Source organism: Microtus oregoni, unplaced genomic scaffold (genome assembly GCF_018167655.1).
Source record: "Microtus oregoni isolate MIOR12 unplaced genomic scaffold, Mior012 000021F_ref0000039, whole genome shotgun sequence".
Lineage (NCBI taxonomy): Eukaryota > Metazoa > Chordata > Mammalia > Rodentia > Cricetidae > Microtus > Microtus oregoni.
Genome location: NW_024543080.1, coordinates 26,806,741 through 26,827,681, shown reverse-complemented (window position 1 = coordinate 26,827,681; position 20,941 = coordinate 26,806,741). Strand labels below are relative to the sequence as shown.

The window sequence follows — 20,941 nt, the reverse complement described above, 5'->3', positions numbered from 1 at the left end:
GAAGCATTTGGTTTATGTCTTCTCAAGGTCATCCTGGAAACCCACGTTAAAGGATCTGTATGCGGGTAGGAACAGGCCCGGTATGGAGCTATGAGAACAGCCATGAGTTCATACGTGGTGGGAATGCCTGTACTCAGGAAGGACTGACAGCTGCTTGCGTGGAGAATGAGCCAATGTTTTTCATTCTTGCCGCTGTGGAGAACAGAATCGAGGAGCCAGCAGCTTCCTTAGCATCCCAGGGAAGGGGTCTGCCTCGGGGACTCAAAGCACTAGGCTAGGCATGACAGACATCCTTCCTCCCTAAGGCACCCACTTCATCATTTTTATATCTGTAGGAAGTACACCGTGATCCTCTCTTTCATAACTGATGGGATAAAATCGCTCCTTTGAGACTAGCCGAGACAAAAGTGCACACTCCAGGACGGAGGGGAAAACACACGAAAACTGTCAGCTCAAGATCACCTGAAAACGCGGTCACAACTGGTGACGCTCAGTGGAAAGTGTTCAACGTGAGCCTCATGGAACAATAAACAGATGACATCAGGCACGGGCACTCACCACTGTCGCGGCAGACACTCGCGAAGGGGGAAAGGGACAACATTTTTAAGTTTGGGAAGCATGAGAAGAAGGGCTTTGCACATTTAATCACGTGACTTAAAGGAATAATGAAAGTCTCCTTTGTGCGCACAACTTTTGGGGACACAGTATTTTCGATTAAGGAAAAAACCACGAAAGGAAAGCTTGCCATAACGCTGACCACGTATTGACAATGAGCTGCTTTCCTAGAATGTTGAGACACCACCACCTCTTTGCATTCATATCCTTTCTACTTACCATACTGAAGGGCTTTGAGTGGGAACCAAAACAGAATAACTGAGTGGAAGAGGCCATTCAAACAATGAACCCAGAAAACCTGAGGGAAAACAAGAATCCATGAGAACCATTTGCGATAAACCCGCGCTGTGACCTCTGACCTTGCTTTTTATCTACGAGCTAGATGCACAAACTGTGTTTCTGCCGAGGCCACCGCTGTGAATTCACAGAACTGACAGACACTCTTTGCCTTAGACGCTCACGGGTCATTTATTTATTTTTATGTTTCTCAAGATGTTTTTTCAGCTTCACTTGGAATTTTTTTTTCCTATGTTAAAAAAAAAAATCACTATCAAAAGTTTAAATTTCTGCCGGCCAAAGCGGGAAAAAAAATTCTCATAACAAATGCAGGTCCCAGAATTTCTTACACTGGGATTCTTTTCACAATTCTCGAAGAACCGACCTTTAAAAGATTATGCCTGGGAAATGCACCCCCTCTTCCTGTCCCACTACTGTGTAAAATGTTTCAGTGGTACGAATACAGAACGCTGTTCTCTCTCTCTGGCAATAGACACGCACACGCATAGAGTGTGGAAACGAAGACGAAGTCTAACATTTAGATTATATATTCATGAAAATGAAGTATTGTGATTACGTCTGAACTTATCAAAGGCTCTGTACCATTGTTTAACATCTGTCAGTACCAAGTTTCAGTCACCACAGCCCTTAACAGCCATTACTTTTTATGTCCTGTGTATTATGAACGGGAGAGCCGGCATCGTCGGGACCGGTAACGGAACGGGAAAGATTAAGCTATAGGATACTGCTTCGAATCTTTATGAGCCCCCAACAGCTGGAGCTTCACCATTTAAGATGGCTTCATGCAAACAAAGCTTAATGCTAAATGCAATCGGCACGTATTAATAGCTTTAAGCTGTTCAAACAACAGAAATTAAGTGCCCCGCCTCCCAAACTTTTCCACTGTGATCTCAACCTCCTTTGTTAGTTCACCCAGCCACACTGGACTGTATGATCCGCTTTACGCTCCAGCACTTTACACATCTGAACTTGTGTTACTCATTAACCTTTGTTGCCTCCGCTCACTATGTCATTACCACAAGTTTTTATTTGACAGAAAGCACAGGTGGGTGCAAGAAAAATTAGTTCTACTTTTCCATTTCCCCCGACTGATACTTATTGTCACATGCTAATCCTTTAACCCCTGTCACGACCTCAGGACCTCCGACCCCTTTTACCATAACAAACGTAGGCCTCATCATTCAAGGGAACAATGCTTCCACACTCAGGACCCTCGGCAACCGCTGTGTAGACAACTATGCATTTTGTAACCATTTGTTCCTGAATTTTAGAGCATTTAGATGGAATGCAATCAAACGGTTTCGCTGAAATCATTTGCCAAAAATCTGTAAGCCCTAGGAAAATAGATGGCAAGCTGAATGTATAAGCTAAATACCTACCAAAGAGATATGGGGCGTGTGCAGCCTAACTGAGTTGATCTGGATGGAGTCTTTCTAAATGACAGGCTCTACAGATAAAGTACTTTTCAACAATGAAACAGAGAAGGAAAAAGTTACTCTTACATCAATCCAGCAGACTACCTGTTAAGGCCCTTTTCCTGACCACAAAACTGTGCCCATAATTGTCATGTGTAGAGGGCATACGAGGATGGATGTAGCTTTTCAGGAATTACTAGGTAATCCTGGGCTGATCAATGTGGGCTTTCACTCAAGAGGGACATGGTCACGTTTGTGGCTGGATGCTACCTTCTGAGATAGCATCACAGAGCCCAAACTGTGGAGGCAAGGACCTGTAGCTGTGCTTGATAAAACCCACTAGGCTAGTGAGAAGTATTGTCAATGTACCAGTCTGCACTTGGCTCCCAGATCACTTTTACAGGAAAACAAGAGCTCATGACCACTGCACCTGCCTTGACCGTAAAAGCTTTTCATCATCTGAAAATGTTCGCCATTGATAATGAAAACCATGGTGGCAATGTGGGGGAGAATTTGATACCAATTGTTTATAATAAATAAATACCCTAAACAATAAAACACTAAGACATTAACTTAGACACTGTATACTATGAAGAGAGACAGTTGAAGAATACACCACTAAAAATACATTCCAAAACCAGAGTACAAATTAGGCAAGCGTCAGGATGTTTGATGTTTTAATTGAGCAATTTCAATTATTTAACCTGAAGCTACCAGGTATATGCACGTGAGCTGCTGGACACCCATGCAGTGTGTTCATGAAGACTGAGTCTCAGGAGAAAAATAGCTTCCTGTTATAGACTCCACACTATCATTTACAGTGTGTGGTACAAAGGCACCGAGACACCTGTTTCACGTTGTTCTTGGTACACCGAGACTAAACAGCACTAGGGAGCTTTATGAGTTAATGCATATTAAAAGTTCCTATGCTAAACGCCTGTAAATTCAAAACCCAGGATTGCAATTATCTCTAACTGCCACAGATTTACTACTAATCGTGCACTAACCTAAGTGGAAACGAGTCAGTAAAGAGGTATCACGTTTGTTCATTAGTTTTATTCCTAATCAAAGGCTATTAAGAGTTTCAAATGGCATATACCTTGGTGGTTGCCATTTTAAATTCACTCTCTCAGTTACACTAGACAGAAACCTGAATCATTATGTAAATCCTAGTGTGGGAAACAGGCTGGAAGATACACTCGCAGCAAAGTAAACTTGGCAGATATGCGAATCTTTGCTGCTGGAATGACTGACTGACTATCACAGGTCACAGGAGAGGACAGTGGCACAGGAGGTGTCAGGGAGAATATGAAGCCAAGCAAGGCAGTCAGCACAAACACCCACCAGCAGATGAGTGGACAGTGAAAATGATGGGGGATGTTCATGATGCAGCATTAAAGGAAAATGAGTCTGTGAACCTTGAATGGAAATGGATGGAACTGGGAAATAGTATATTAAGTGGGGTGGCCCAGGTACAGAACAAACCCTGTGTCTTCTTTCTCGTATGTGGCTCTTAGTCTCTCTCTCTTATCTTATCTTTTCTTTCTTTTTTTTAAAAAAAACTATTTAGTTATTTCGTTTAAACTATCGATTCTCTGTGCATCTCACAGCATGCATCCCAATCCCACTCATCTCCCGGTCTCCTCGCCTCTGCCCTTGTGACTTCAATTTGATGCATGCATGTTCAGGTGAGAGTATGTACAGACTGAGGTGAGGCACCCAGCAGAGGCCAGGAAAGGAGGAAGAGGCTCAAGGAAGGGCGATGGGCGGGGTAAGAGAATTATGAGATCTGAGAGTACAGGGGAAGACTGGAGGTGGGAAGACACAGCGGGGTGGGAGAAGGGACAGAGAGGCTAAAATCATCACACAGAAGGAAACCTGTTGCTTTTTAGGCTAATGAAGAAAATAGAATAACAACTTTCTAGATAAAAACAAAAAACAAAACAACAACCCAGGCAAACTACAGTTTTAGATAAAACGTTGGATGCTTCATCTTGCTTTTTTAATTTTAAGCCTCAGGGCTACCTAGCAAACAGGAAGTTACTTCCCGGAGATTATAGTTTTAATTAATGTCCGGCTCACCCAGTCTTAAGATTCTAATGAGAACGTTATTTTCTCTGATAGGAGACTGGGAAAGAATGAGATAACGCTCCTCACCCCAATATACAAGTGAAGCCAGGCTGTGTCAGTCCCAGGTGACTAGCTGGTGAGAAGTGACCTATTTCCCACACTGTCTGAAAGAACAGGGACATGGCCTGGCAGGCCGCGTCTACTCACTGCTGCCCCAAGAACCCTGATAAAGAGTGGGTCCATTTTAATTTTGTCATCTTCCAAAAGAGAAAAACAAGAAAAAGAAAATTCTAACAAATAAAAAACAACAAAACCCCCGAGCAATCCAATCCAACCAACAAAATTCCTTAGTCCCCCATACTCGGAACCTTCAAATGACTTCTACACTCAGTACTCTGGAGCTCTTGGCCGAGGCAGGCCAGATGGCCCAAGCTTCAGCCACAGAGAAAACCCCTCTGAAGACTCGAGTGGACAGCAGCTCCTACCTTGGTGTTAAAGTCCAGAGCGTTCTGAGATGTTTTGTACAGCTCAGGGTACTTCAGCATGTTCTCCTTTCGGCACGACCTCTCGAATATCCCCAGGGTTAAGGGAGGCATGGCTGTGAACATCTGAAGGGACAAACTGCTCGTTACACCACACGGCAGATGACGGCGGTTACACTTAGCTTCAGCCGTAAACAAAACAGGGATTATCAAATGGGCTCAACTTACCACATTATAAAGTCCTATGCACCATCTCTCAAAGAGGATCTGTCCAGAAAAGCCATTGACAAAGGCAAACCAGATCTAGGAAGAAAACAGGTCCCAAGTCCCAGAATTAGGACAGAATTTCAACACATGGAACCCTAAAAGGTAGCACCAGTGGACTGTCTGCAGGTCTCCGGACAATGACATTTCCTGTCTTTACTTTGGACTTAAAGGGGCACTTTCATTATAGAGTTGCCATTTGAGACAAAATTTGCTCTATTTGCCAAATCTAAATACCTATATGGGCAAGCAATAGCAGATTTAAAAAATGGGTATTGCTTCTTCATGTGAATATATTTATGTCATTAAATTTTCATAGCTTGAATTCCCCTTTCAGAATCCTAGAAGGATTTGGTTAAAGATTATTTTTTATTACAGATGTTATACTTCTTTATTTAGGAAGTAATTTTCTATAGTAATAGAATTATCATTTTCTCCTGTGTCATGTGTGTAGTTTATATAAATAATGTCACTGTTTATTTTACTTGAGACCAACTGTATAGTGTCACAGCTTACTTCTTCCCCTTAACATCACAAAGAGCGCTGGAATTTTCACAACCCCTTAACACACTGTTAATGGATTCAGAACTTGCAGTGTGGAGATTCGGCTGGTTTAACAGCTCTTGCTATCAGAAATGATTCCTAACTGAAACCTTACATATCTTTCTCCTCCCTTGAGATAAACATTTCAAGTAAAACTAATGCTTTAAATATGTTTCCTTTTTTTGTTCTTTTTTTCTGAGGTTCTTGATAACTATTGCCATCAGAATGTTAAATTTGAATTTACATATTGAAATCTTTTAAACTTAAAATTTAAATTTTAATTTTCCATTCTGTGTAGGCGTATGAGTCTGCGTGTGGGTATGGGGACATAACTGCAGGTACCGGAGGGGACCAGAGGCATGGGATCTCCTGGAGGTGCAGTGACAGGCACTCGTGAGCCCATCTTCAACTTCAATGCCAGAATAAAGTCAGGTCTTTAATTACTAGAACATGTTTGTCAGTTTCTTTGAAAGAGAAACCCTAACTTGGAAACAAAATTTAGGAGTAATAATGATTTTAATTCAGCGTATTTAAAGCAAATATAAAACTAAAGTGATTACTGGCAATACCTTGAAAAAAGAATGCATTTTTAAAAAGCCAACCTAAATATAATTAAGAATCAAGCGGACTTGGAAAAGGAAGATGCCTGGCCCATCAGGAAGCTCATCCACGCACAGGGCACAGTAATAGCAGGCAGCCGGGAAGAGGTTTGGCGTGGGGCTCCAGAGAGCACTTGGAGTCACAGAAACCTTGCTACACTTCATGTTTCCTTTAACCTCATTGTGGAAGCATGAACTGCTACAAAGTAGACATTCATCAGTATGAACCCAGGACGCCCCCTGCCCCCACCCATGAACAGTTAGTTTCTGTACTGGCCTTCTCCGTGTTTATAGTGGAAGGGAATGGCTGAGCAAGTGTTAAGCGTGAATGCCTCCAATCCAGCGCACAGGGAATGACTAATTTTTAAATGCATTGTTAAATCATGATACTGTGTTAAAGTTGATACTGTGTAAGCTCATGTTAATAAAGTGGATATGGCCAGTAACTAGAGTGCAAGATTAGAGTTTAAGACCCTCCTTCAAGCCAATGAACAGACAAGGTTTCAAACACAAAACAGCTCACAAATAAACCAGCACGTTTGCATTCAAAGTATATTTTAAAATATATAAGCAGACTGTGTTATAATCGAAAACACTTAAGTGGGACTTAACACATTTTTATCACTGTGCTTTCTGGATGAAAGGTATGTGCCATGTGCTTAGAAATTTATCCTTTGTACTTCTAAAGCTTAGTCTCCGTCTGCTTTTCTTTTTAAAAGAGAACAGACTCAAATGCCTGCATAAGGGCAGAGTCTTTCAATACAGGAGACATCTTTATGTAAATAGTTGGTATTCAAAAGTTCGCTCTCTGCTTTTCTTTTAAGGAGAAAGAGAATATCTTTGACAGAAAAGTGGTCTACCATGATCACATTAGTCTGAGGTTTGCAGTTCAAGTCATAACACACCCCTAAAACAGAACCTGAATTACCATAAGCACATAGAGCCCCTCCTTTCACCCAACTAAAGCCCTGGATGTAGAAAGAAAGCATCAGACCTTCCGGATTATTTAGAATTTACTTCCCAGCATAGCTTCCTGGGAAAGTAGCACCTTATTGAGTTAAACGACTTTCTAGGAAGGAGAAACACTACATTGTTTTTGTGGGCTCTAAGAAAATCTAGATGCCACCAAGTATCTTAAAGAAAAGCTCCTCTTTGTTAGGAAGGGATCAGAGGATTCGGAAGGGAAAGAAAGGAGCCAGTGATTTAAGTGAACACCTACAGCCACTGCCAGGCAGCGACCCGAGCAAGTTGTCTATCGCCACCTGCTGAACCTGTGCGTGGTTGCAATTCCCAGCAACAGAAGAGCTAGCTAGTGATAGCCCTGGCAGGCCAATGGCAAGAAAGCAGTTCTTGCTGATAATCTATTACACCCTTTGGGTTTAAGACCCCGTTCCTTACGCATTCTTTTGTAAGCTCCCCCGCCCTTCCCGCAGAGGCATGTCAGCTAAAGCCTCACAGACATCTTCCTGATGGAGCACTTCTGAATATTAAGCAGCAGCTTGCAAAGAGTCAGTGGGGTCCCTGCTCCCACGCCCCATCAGCACACAAACAGAAAGGAGAGATCCCAGACTGGCGGTTGTCCTGGCTGGAGACATTCAGAGACGCGTTTTCTGCCTTTCATGCTCAGTATTGACATGAGCCATTGACATCTGCAGAACTTGTTTTAGCTGGCAGAAGCGGGGTATGGACGGAATGGATTTAAAGTTCAACCCATGTCCAGGACAGTTGAATTATATTCAAAATACATTTCCAAAAAAGTGCTACCCGAAAAATAAAATTGAAGCTTCCAGTGGAGTTTATCTCACTTCCTTTTAACCCCTTAGGAATGCGACCAGCGTTAAATAGCTCATGAAGAGGCTTTATGTTCAAAGCCAAGTCAAATTCAGGGCTGGGTAACCACAAGTCACATAATTCTGGGTTCGAAACAGGGTGTGAATACTTCATTTTCACTTGAATTAAACAAAGTTTAAGTTTCCCCATTAGAATCTAGGTTTTCACACTTCATTGTTGCTGTCGGTCAGATTTAAGGAAAAAAAAACCAATTGATTGTCAACTAGTCTATACTTAAAATACGAACCTATTTCATTTAAAATTATACTTTGTACACAGCTCTCTGTTGACACACCTTACATTCTTGGCTTAAAATTCTTAAAACAAAAGCAATCTATATAAATAAAGTATATCACTCTCTCACTGATTTAACTGAGAACATATAATTAGGAAAGTTAGATATATAGAGGGGACGGAGATAAAAATAATTCTTTTAGGGAAGGACCACAAATGTACATAGAAAACGAACATTTTGTTGTTGCTATTGCTGTTCATTTTTTTGAGACAGTCCAACTTCGTAGCCCAGGCTATCCTCAAGTACTAGGATAACTGGTGAGCACCAAACTCCTGACTTCAAAGATTAAAAAACAACAAAGAAACAAACAAATACCCAACAACAAAACTTATAAATTACTTTGAAAGTCTGTATTAAACAAACACAGGTTTTCCGGATCAAATCTAATGGTAATCAATGAGGCTATGTTTCCATGTATCTGGCTACTTTAGCTAAGAGCATGGTAACCTAACTGCAGATGTGAAGGGATGAAGAGATGACATAGTCTGGATACCTCAAAATTAGGGGTCCACATCCCAATCTAACGCATAACAAGAATTCTGACAGAGGTGACTGAGCCAACTACCTAGCAGTTCCGACTAACACAGCAGATGCGGAGTGAAAATGGATCTTATTTCCATAAAGAAGGGGGTGGGCCATGCCCTTCCAACAGATGCGTTTGAAATGTCCACGGGATAGAGGGAAAGGTGGCACCAACAGCCATCTGTGAGGATGTGGGCAGGTCCTTGGAAGAGTGGAAGATGGCTTTCTGAGCAAATTATCCACATTCCTCAGAGCTGTCCAGAGGAACGTGGAACTCAGACTACCTGGAGGTTCATTATTATGATACAGTTTCTGATGACCTAGGGGCCAGATATTAAAAAATAAACAAATAAAAAACCTGTAAGAAACCGTGGGGAGCGGAGAAAGCCCTGAGGGAGCGAAGTACTGAGTGAGTGTGGGTTGGTGACATGGGCATAGCCATGGGACTCCACAGGCCCAGAGTTAGGGAGGAAACGGCAAAACTTTCCCCCTGGGGTGAGGCTCAGAGGGATTGGCAAAGCCTCGGGCCACCAGGTGTGAGTGCTGTGAGTGTAGGCAGAAAATGTCCACCACAGCTTTCTCCCCGGATATTTACAGCTTGAAGACTGTTGGCTTACAGAGACGGCCCTACAGAGTAGCTGGACCTGCCCCCTAACCCAGCTGTATACCATAAACCCCAGATTCCTTGTGTATCTATACGTAATACCCCTGCCTCCTTCTTTAGGTGTATGCAATAACCCTGCCTCTATGTTCAGCTCTTTCTAATAAGAACTCTCAGCCTCTGGGGGATGTGGTTTCTCCAGCAGAGAGCCCAGACCACTCAGCCCCAGATTTCTACGTTTTTCTTCATTACCTTGTCACTGCCCCCCTCCCCTTGTCCATCTGTTCCAATTCCCCAGAGCTATGCAAGGAACTGACAAAGAGCCTTTGAGATGGCTCAGGAGGCAAAGACGCTTGCTGCCAAGACTGAAGATCTAAGTTCTGTAGTAGGAAGCCGCTTGTTCGTTCCCAGCTGCCCAGATCACAAAATAATCAGAAACTATATTATTTGCAATACTGTTTGGCTAATAGCTTAAGCATATTTTTTAGCTTGTTCTTATATCCTAAACTAACCCATCTCCATTAATCTGTGTATTACCATGTGGTTGTGGCCTACCGGCAAGGTTCCAATACATCTGTCTCCCTGTGGTGGGCTACATGGCTTCTCCTGATTCTGCCTTCTTTCTCCCAGCATTCAATTTAGTTTTCCCTGCCTAGATCTACTCTGCCCTATCATAGGCCAAGGAAGATTTTTTTTATTCATTAATCAATAAAAGAAACACATATACAGAAGGACTTGCCACACTAAAGTTCCATCCCCAGAACCCATGTAATGAACCTGGATAGAATAGATTCCCAAGCTGAGTGATGACACATGCCTTTAATCCTAGCACTTGGGAGGTAGAGGTGGGTGGATCTCTGTGAGTTCAAGGCCAGTCTGGTCTATAGAGTGAGTTCTAGGACAGCCAAAGCTACACAGAACAACCCTGTCTTAAAAAAACCAAATAAATAACTAAATAAAATAAAAAAGAAAACATTCCTGCAAGTTGTCCTCTGATTTTCTGTCTTCTGAAGTTTGTATGTGTCTACATCTATACCCACAAAATAATAAATGCCAAAAAATAAAAAAATCACAACTGAGTAACCCTTTCTTGTTCACTTATTCACCAACACTGTGCTGCCTGCTCTGCAGGCCGCATACATGTTAGAGCACTTGGCATGCATTCAGTCCAAATTAAGATGCACTGAAGTGATGTGGGAAGTCCTTCCGTATATGTATTGCTTTTATTGGCTAATGAATAAAGTTGTTTTGGCCAGTGTCTTAGCAGAGTAAAGCCAGGCGGGAAATCAGAACAGAGATAGAGAAAGAGAGTAGGCAGAATGAAGGAGATGTCATTGTAGCTACTGAAAGAGAAAGACTCTGCAGCTGCCATACCCTTACAGTCTCATGGCAATACACAGATTACTGGAAATGGGTTAATTTAAGATGTAAGAATTAGTTAAGAAGAAGCCTGAGCTAATAGGCCAGACAATGCTGCGACTAATATAGTTTCTGTGTGTTTATCTGGGCTGGGTGGCCGGAAAACAAACGAGCAGTCTCTGACTACATTGAAGGCAAAATATGTACAAGATTTCATACACTGGGCACGGAGGAAAGAATGTAGAATATAAGCACAAGTATAAAAATATTCATAATTTTTACATCGGTGAGGGTGGTAATCATTTTAATTATTAAAATTAAAAACTTTAATAGTTAAAATAGACTTAAATAGACTTAAATGGACTTAAAATAGAATACTGAAATCAATTGGGTTTTTGTTGTGGCTTTTGCTAATGCAGCCCCTAGAAAACTTAAAATGACAGACACGGCTTCCATTGTCCTCACTGGCCAGCTGCTGGGGTTATGGCCTGCGCTTGACGTGGTCTGTCTGTTATTTGACGCCTAGTTTGATACCAAAATATCTGCAGGGTAAAACCAAGTTTTAATTCTCTGTGTGTACACGTGTTTGCACGTGTGCAGATGCCCACGTGTGTGCATGTGAGTGGAGGTCAAAGGTCAGCTTTGGGCATCCTTCCTCAGGAGCCCCCGACTGCTTGTTGGAAACATTGTCCTGGAGCTCGCTGAGCAGGCTAGGCTGACTGGTTAGCTCCTGGGACCTGCTTCTCCAGTGCCTTGATTACAGATGCATGCTGTACCATGCCTGCCATTTTACATGGGCTCTGGGATTCGAACTCATGTTCTCGGGCTGACAAGTCTTCTACTTGACCAAGGGAGCTCCCCAGACTAAGGCTTCCTCTGTTAAGATGATGTTATAGTTGATATATGGAAAGAACCTAGAAATAGAATGTTTTAGAGCAATTCCTTATCTAAAGCCTTGTTATTTGCCAACCCCAGGAACTAAAAGAGATGGCTAGCAAGAGGTAGAGAAGAGCCAAGATAGTGGTTCTCAACCTGTGGGTCAGGACCCCCTACCCTTTCACAGAGGTCATGTAACAGATACCTTGTGTATTAGATGTTTGCATTACAATTCATAACGGCAGCAAAATTACAGCTATGAAGTAGGAATAAAACTACTTTTATTCTTGGGGGATCACCATAACATGAGGAACTGTATTAAAGGGTTGCAGCGTTAGGAAGGCTGAGATCTGCTGATCTAAGACAACAAGAATGCCTGACAGCTAAATCTAGTGCAGTTCCTGATTGCACTCATGCCCCTCCCCGAACCAGAGCTAACTATTATCCTTGACTTTATTTTTGTCCCTCCTTGCTTTCATCTGCCTCCCACCCCATCACCAGGATTATTACTTTTTAAATACAGTTTTTCACACGTGTGTATTACCCATCTGGCAGTGTGCTGAAGAAATTCCATACATGCTCAAGCTTTAGAGTCTTCCAAGTTTTAAAAACAGAAAACATCACTCATTAGCAATTCGACTTCGACTTCCTACCAACGTGACCTAATACTTTTAGCTAGTGTCGAAACATTGATGACTATTCTCATGGCTGCCGTCTTATTTGCTTGAACACAATAGACATTATAAAACATGAAGAAAAGGCGGAGCAGTCAAGAACACTGACTGTCTTCCGGAGGACCAGGGTTTCAGTCCCCACAATGCCTCACAACCATCTGTAACTCCAGTTCCAGGAGATTTGCCCTTGTCTCTGTGGGTGCTGCAAGCCCATGGTGCACAGACAGGCAGACAGACAGACATGCAGGCAAAACACATAAAACAAAAAACAAATCTTCAAATTGCTTTTTTTTTTAAAAAAGTGAGACGATGAAGTACTCATGAAGACAACGAGAAAGATCTCCACAAAGTGAGCAGTTAGAATTACGAATGGGAGGGGCAGGATGCGCTGCTACCTCGATGATGTAGAGCACGATGTTCTTGTAGAAGCAGTACAGGATGCACTTGGAGACTCGGTTGTAATTCCAGGCCCCATGAACCATCAGCAAATTCTTCAGATATTTGAACTAGGAGAGGAACGAAAAGACATTAGCATTTTCCTCTTCACTGTCAGCCGCTGGAAAGCAGTGTTAGTGTGTTTTGTAGCTATGAGGCTTTACCTGAGCTATGGAGTAATCCGAAGAGTTGGCTGCCTGCAAACCTTCATTGCCACTTATCCCAACCCCCACGTGGGCCGTCTGTATCATGCTGACGTCATTGGCGCCATCTCCAATCGCAAGCGTGATGACTTTGACTTGTTTCTTAACCATCTCAACAACCTCGGACTTCTGAAGAGGAGAAACCCTTAAAAACAATAACAAATGACAAATCACTCCTGTTTCCTGGAAAAAGAAAATTGGAGATGTTGTTTTTGACCAATACCTGAAGCAAAACATCTAGAAGATTGGTTTTCTGATGAACTACGAGGGAAGGGTTGCAAATGGTTGGTGTTCTGTGAACCTGTCTGTCACTTCAAGGGAAATTTAAAACAAAAAGGATAACAAAAGTCCTAGAAGCAAATCTGATATCCGGGAGACATAATGCTTTCTTTCTTTCTTTCTTTTTTTCTTTTTTCGTTTTTTGAGACAGGGTTTCTCTGTAGCTTTGGTGCCCGTCCCGGAACTAGCTCTTGTAGACCAGGCTGGCCTCGAACTCCCAGAGATCCGCCTAGCTGGGATTAAAGGCGTGCGCCACCACCGCCTGGCTGACATAATGCTTTCTTAAGCATTTTAACTGACACAGAAATTTAATTCAAAGAGAAGGCATAACAAGCTGTTGAGGTGCTAAGAGACAGTTCAGTGGTTAAGAGGATATATTGTTCTTGCAGAGATCAGGATTCAGTTCCCATCACCCACGCAATTGCCTGTAACTCCAGCTCTACGAGATCCAATGCCTCCTTTTGGCCTCTGTGGGTACCTGCCTCTCACAAGCACATTCTCCCTTATATACACGTACTTAAAAAGCAAAATACATCTAAGACAAAGCCAAACAATAAAATTACTAAATAGGTTCTATTCAGTGTCTTGAAAGAAAAAGTTTGAAACTTCCGAGTGCCAGACATATGTAATGTAAAACAACACAAAACTCCTGAAATTAATAGTGGGGGGCTGGCTGGTCTGTCATCCCATCCTCAGACAGCGTTGTGAGTATCAAGAAAAGTAAATTTCAGATACTAGAACACAGTCTATATACTTCGTTTTCTTCCAGAGGCACAGACGAACACGCACACAGAAATCCAATAGCCTTTTCAGCAAACATGGACCAGGAACAGAAAGCACTGGCGTTTATACTAATATCACATTTGGTATTAAATTTGAAGCATTTTCCATGCATCTTAAAAAGCCATTTTAGAAATAAATGCCAAGATAATGATAGAAACGTTCTAAGACAGAGTGCTTTGGCGGCAGCACAATTAACCTAATCTATTGTCCATACTGCACTGGAAATAGAAAGACAGGAAGACTAAACAGTGAGTCAGTCCAGACAACTATTAAGATAGCAATTAGAGCTGGGTGTGGTGGCACACACTGGTAATCCCAGCACTTAGAGGCTGATGCAGGAAGGAGGGTCATAAGTTCTAGGCCTGCATGGGCCCCATAGCAAAGTGCTGACACACACCATGGGTAAGAAGACACACATGGGTAAAAAGAAGCAACTAAGATATAAAATGCTAGTGCACAGAAATATCTTAGAGCTGTATCACCACCACCACCACCACCACCATCTTGAGACATCTGAGGCAGTGTAAGCCCAAGCTGGGCTTGAATTAGTTATGTAGCTGAGGCTCATTTGACTTCCATTTTCCCAATATTAGATTATAGCACGCGCCAGTCCACCCCAGTCAGAGATAAAGTCTTTATTAAAGTAACCACCACAGATGTGTAACAAATACTTGCTGAAATACCATGCAAATCACTTGCTATTCTTTTGAAAAATAAAGGCCATTTAAGGAACGGATAAGTCTTTACATACACTCTTTGATTGTGCTGATAATCCCCAGCAGTGGGAACTCTGCACAAATCTGTGCCTTGAGGAGGATCTACTGCCCAGAGGAAGGGAGCGAGCCAGGTAGGGGTGAGGTACGGGCAGCTCCGAATCTTGCTGGAAGTTGGAGAAGCCCAGCTTGAGCAGAGTCACTGACAGAGTGGTCCAGTTGCTTCCTCTGTGCTCTCAGAGGCTGATCCAGAAGAGAAACTGGTAAACAGCTGCTATCTCAAGGAATTACTTTTAATTTTTCTCTTTGGATTCCTTTTGGAGTCTGGCAACGGTACAGAACGACACAGCTCTGAACTCAACCAGAGAATGAATATCAGGCTACTAATGGCTCATTTCAGCGTCTGCCTCCATTTCTCTTCAAAGCAATTTTCATTCCATTTTCACGTTTTATTTAATTTTTCTTAACAGGCTAATATAAATTGGTAAGCCCACTGGCCCTAGGCCAACAAGGTTTTAAACACGGGCTACGGTTGACATTTGGTAAATGTCAGAAAAGAATGCTCACCAGAAATGCTATAGAAAGCAAATGGCAATGGGCATGAATGAAGGGAAGCATTTGAGAACATTTATCAAGCTCCCTTGAATGCCTCCCAGTCTACACACATTAGAAAACCACACTGTGGAGCGAGGACATTGTGGAGCCTTTTAATGAACTGAACTCACATAGTGAGCTAAACCAGTGACCTACAGGAGCTTCAGAAAGAACTACACTGAACCTTTTGTCCCTTCTTCTCGGTGATCACAGCCAGCGACTTCCGTCTCTGCTCTACATGGTAATACCTGGTTTTCTTAGCCATAGCTTTCTTTAGATTATCTCAGTGATCTAGCAAGTATTTAATTAATGGCAAGTGCACTGAGATAGACAACCTCGGTAAATACAGTACAGAATAAGCACAACCTGGAAGGCACCAAGTCAACTCACAGAAGCAGAAGAGAGTGTGTGTGCACCGCATCATGTCCAGGCTGTGGCAGAAGGTGCTGGGGCAGCTGGTAGCCATTCTGAGAGACGGGGGTGCTTCAGGGGGTATTATGGTTAGTAAAACTAAGGTCAGCAATAAAGATTTCGAACAAGGTACACACCAGCTAAAGCACACACCAGCTAAAGCACATACCAGCAGTCAGAGGATCACCCTGAATGTTGGTTCCTCCCCCTTTCACTTTGTTTGAGACAGGATCTCTCTCTCTCTCTCTCTCTCTCTCTCTCTCTCTCTCTCTCTCTCTCTCTCTCTGCAGAGTATGGCAGGCTGGCTGGCAGTGACCTTCCAGGGATTCCCTGCTCTCTGCCTCCCATCTCTCCAAGACTGTTAGGATTCCACACACATGTTGCTGTGGGTGCTGGGGATTTGAACTCAGATCTCAGGTACACATAGCAAACGCTTTACCCACTGAGCCCACTGAGGATTCTTGTCCCTCAAATCCAAACCCTGAAACTTTCTGGGTGCTAATGTGATGTTGGAAATTCAACATCAGATCTCACGTGACAAGTCACAGTCTAAACACACTGAAATATATAAAATTATCTTCTGGCCCCATGTTTCAGGCTCATGTAAAACCTTATAATAATTTATATAATAATATTTAATAACATTAACAATTATTCAATTACTTAACAATTAATTGATCATAAATAATATATAATGAGATAATTTTTATGAAATATGAATGAAAGTCATATTTAGATTTGGGGCTCATCTTCATAGTATCTCATTACCTATAAGTACATATTCCACATTTGAGAATCCTGAGTTCTGAAGCATGCAGAACCCTAGCATTTCAGAGGAGGGACACTGTTGCAGGAGATCCTTCCGCTCCTCCAGCCAATAGCCACTGAGATACCAGCCCATTAAAAAAGCTGCTACTTCCCTTCTCACTCTCTTTGCTTCCTGCTCCGGTTCCAGTGACTAGACTTCTTCCTGATTGCGCAGAGGGCTGTTGTCTGGGACGGTTATCTGTAAGTTTTTTCCCCTTTAAATAAATACTACCCTATTAATCATAATTCCAAACTGGTGTGGTATTGTTTGTGACTTACGCCTTCAGGACACTCCCATGGGTGCTGTTTTTAAGGCAACTACTTGAAAAGCGGCTTCTTGCTACACAGGGTGGGGACACGGGGGTGCACAACAAAGCGAGCATAATGTGACTCCCAGGCTTCTGCCACGTTAGTTCCTTGAATGCTTTGGAACCAGAACTCTGAGAGAAATAAACACCTTCTCCCTTCGGTTGCTTTTGTTAGGATGTTTTATCAAAGAACCAGGAAAGGAAACTAAGAGAAGCGGGTATGGCACATAGCGCCTTGATAGTTCGCCTAGACTTAGTAATTCCAGATGACAGAAGATGCCTCCTTGTCAAGGACAGGAGAGATCATTGCACATCCATGAGCACAAGGCGGATTTTTTCCTGCACTCAGGTTCCGCAGAGCATGGTCCTTCCAGCTCCTCAAAGGTTACTACACTCCTCACCAGGATTTGCTTTCTTGATTTTGCACATGCTTTTGGAGTTGTACAATTTCTGCGATGGCTTAGAGCACCCTCACCACACAGCTATTTATTCTTCCTAGTGCTTATCATGAACTATATGTCCAGGGCTGGGAGTATCGCAGCCTCAGCTTTCTAAGTACCAACACTGACCAGTTCTATAATACACAAGCGTCGGAACAAGCTGTTTTCTTCTCCCAGGTGTGTATATGTCTGTATGTGCGCACAGTTTGTCCCACTTGTGGGCTTTCTGCAAGACTGAAATGATTCAAGCCTGTCTTCCACGGTTGCCTTTGCTTTTCTGGAAGCAGTAAGTGGCTCTACTGTGAAGGATTACTAATGTAGCATGGGCTGCGAAGGTCTGCTTTTCTTCCTGCACACCACAAGCAGAGGGTGGTCCCTTGTGGTGTAACCTAGCGGTGAGCTGAATGCAGTGTGCGTCTCAGATATTATTCTGGCTGCAGCATCTGCACATGTTATTCATTATTGTTCTCATTTGTTATATAGTAACTTTCAATGCCCTGTGAACATTAGAACAGAGAGCATAGGAATGTTTTGTCATTCAAGCTAAGACGTATATAGGTGGTCTATTTAAAAAGTTGTTTTTACGTATTTGAGTGTTTTGCCTGCATGGGTGTCTGGTGTCAGCAGAGTCCAGAAAAGGGTATTGGATCCCCTGGAGTTGGTGTTACAGACAGTCGTGAGCCACCACGTGGGTGCTGGGAATCAAACCTGGGTCCTCTGGAAGGGCATCCAGTGCTCTTAATCACTGAGCCATCTCTCCAGGCCCAGGTGGTCTAGCTTATACAGGTTTTGTTTTGCGCTCATTTAGTGGGAATAATTATCTTTCTGAATAGAATATGGATAATGATTATATGTATATGCATCTACACAGTGCTATAAACTTAAAAGTTAAGAACATTATATTGTCAGTACAATTTTAAATGTATAGGTGGGTCTGGTTTATTTTTGGGGGGGTTATCACCCTAAAACATAATTTAGTATGATTAATTATTATATTCCTTTCAGCCATACATTAAAGGTAAAACCTTCAGGAACATGGAGAACTATAGTTGCAGTTCCCACTGTAATAACAGACTCTCACCAAAAGCATCTTAGAGGAGGAAACACTATTTCTGTTTCTATCGACAGAGGAAGTCAGGGAAGCAACTCAAGCAGGAGCTGGAAGCAGAAACCCAGGGGGATGCTGCTTGCAGGCTTGCTTCCTGACTCCCAGCTCACACTCAGCTTTCCGATCCAGCCCAGGACACCCATAATGGGCGGGGCTCTCCTCCATCAGTTAATAATAAACAAGACAATCCCCACAGACAATGCCCAGAGGTCAGCACAATCTGGGCCATCTTTCAGGTGATTTTAGGCTGTATCGAGAGGGCAATTAAAGGTAACTAGGGTAATTAGTTATCATAAAGTGTTTTATGCACGCAGTAACCAAACTTTGGTTGTTAAGCATGAGGCTCACTCCTGGCTGCTATTTAGAAGTCAGCCAGGATGAGCTGTGCTCCCCTTTCTTCCTTACTTCCTTAGCTCTCTCCTGTGAATCTCAGGCTATTCTCCATCGAGCCGTATCAGGTTGACTAATAACGCGGTTACAAACAGAGAGAAAAACCTAATTTGATCTTACTGGTTTCCTTTTTAACTAAAATTTGTAAGGCTCATTAATAATGCTTCGAGCTGAGAAGACATTAATTAATATGTGGCCAAACCACATACCAAAGTTACATGTGTACTGGAACGGTGCTAGGAGCTCGTGGAGGATTCAATCCTGGAACATCAGCTGATGCAGCAAATCCTAGGGCTATTTAGCATAGGGTGCATAGTAAAACATTCAACCACCCCTGCGAAAGAAAACCGTGCTATTCAGATGACCGGCTAGCAAGCACCCGCCTAGCCTCCAAAACCAACATCTGTTAATGTTCTGTGCACTCAAAGGTATGTAAGAGACTTCACAATGCAAAGGCCAAGGTTGCAGAAATAACACACAGATAGCTCTTCTCGGGGGAAGAAAGCAAAATGGAACAGCAACTCCAGAAAAGATTTCCTTTCTGAGGCCCAGCTTTTCTTGTGGAGTGTACACTTACACAGAGATCAAACACCGTGCCTTCAGTTTCAATGGTCCAGACGATACTTTCCACAGGGATCATTCATGTCGGCCATGCGTATCTGAGGGCTGTGGTGTGCCCGCTGCACCTCAGCAAACCGAAACTGGCATTTAGACCTTACAACGGGCATGGAAAAGAAAGCCGCTCCTAGTGGGAATTTTTATTGTAATGTTTACACCAAGATCAGAGTTTGGCATAGGTTAAGGTCTGCACTGTAGCTCAGTGAAAGAGTGTGTGTCTGGCAAGCATGATTCCCTTGGTTCAATCTCGACACTTCCTTCCTGTTGCAGGATGTTACAGCGGGTACCAACTCCTCTCTCGTACCTCGATCTGCAAGTTGTCCGTATGTACCCTTTCCTCACTTCTCTGTGCCCTTGCTGACACATCTGTGCTTCAAAACCATCCCTCCTGTAGGGCGCCTTCCCTTTCTCTCTGCTCCATGTCCCAGAGCTGCCAGAAAATCTTGCCTACTTTTCGAGCTGTTTTCCACACGTGGAGCTCCAGCAGAGCTCGGAACTCAGACTTCCTTTAATTTTCCTTGAGCCACACATTTATTAAAATAAAGATAAGCACCCGAACCCATCACGGGCTCCTAATGAATTCCGCCTCCCTCTTTAACATAGCAGGGTCTGCAGGTTGAGAGACCGTAGAAACATCCTCCACTGTGTATATCATGTCCTGAGCAATTCTGAGCTGAGGAGACCGTAGGTAATGTATTGGGTGATTGCTATTTGGCTGAAGGCTACAACAGAGTTCTGGTTTATCAGCTGGTGCCAAGCTTGGCGGGGAATTCTTACGGGAGAGCTGCAAAGTTCAGTATTTACCATCGACGAAAAGCAAAGGCCTCCTAAGGATCTGAATGTACTGAGATACATATGCACACTGGAAGTCAGTAAAATATAAAACAGAAAGGACAAGCTGAGTAAGAGAAGATGTAATTTAAGATGGATGGAGATGAAAATCAAGGTAGCAGCTACTGGTAAGCAACGGCAACATGAGGGGCTCCTTGGACACTGGCCATGCTGGAGTGAGCTGCCTGTGGACTTTGTAAAAATGTGCTGAGTATGCACACACAGGTTTTTTTTTTTTTAATATTTTAACATTGTTTCTGGTACAAGTAGCTGTGATTGAAGTGTGTGATGTGTGTCTTTGCATTTCTGAGGTGGCTTTTCTAGGGTCTCACCTGACGCTACCATACTGAGTTTCAGCAAGCAGCATTTGGTAGCTCTTAGGTTTCTTGTCTATTCTCAGGAAGTTCATGCAAACGCGGACTTTCCTGGCATAGTGCATCAGAAGTGGCTACTACATACAATAAGACCCAGAGTTCCTTCAGCATCCCTTAGTAGAGGTGGAAGAGCAAAGGAAAGGAGCACGAGTTGAGCAGAGGATCAAGTTAAAGCAAAATATGGGCATTTTATGAAGCTATAAAA

General features: G+C 42.9%; 1 protein-coding gene across 5 annotated transcripts in view; it reads right to left on the bottom strand.

Annotated features, from left to right (window-relative positions):
- Atp8a1 (ATPase phospholipid transporting 8A1) overlaps window positions 1-20,941 on the bottom strand; it is a 209,039-nt gene that overhangs the window by 35,254 nt on the left and 152,844 nt on the right. For all 5 annotated transcript variants that reach the window (XM_041671068.1, XM_041671072.1, XM_041671070.1 and 2 more), the window contains 5 exons: window positions 13,042-13,225; window positions 12,838-12,948; window positions 5,108-5,182; window positions 4,883-5,005; window positions 835-913 (listed from right to left, as the gene is read on the bottom strand). In XM_041671068.1, the coding sequence (XP_041527002.1) occupies window positions 835-913; window positions 4,883-5,005; window positions 5,108-5,182; window positions 12,838-12,948; window positions 13,042-13,225 (572 nt within the window). The remainder of the gene's footprint in view (window positions 1-834; window positions 914-4,882; window positions 5,006-5,107; window positions 5,183-12,837; window positions 12,949-13,041; window positions 13,226-20,941) is intronic.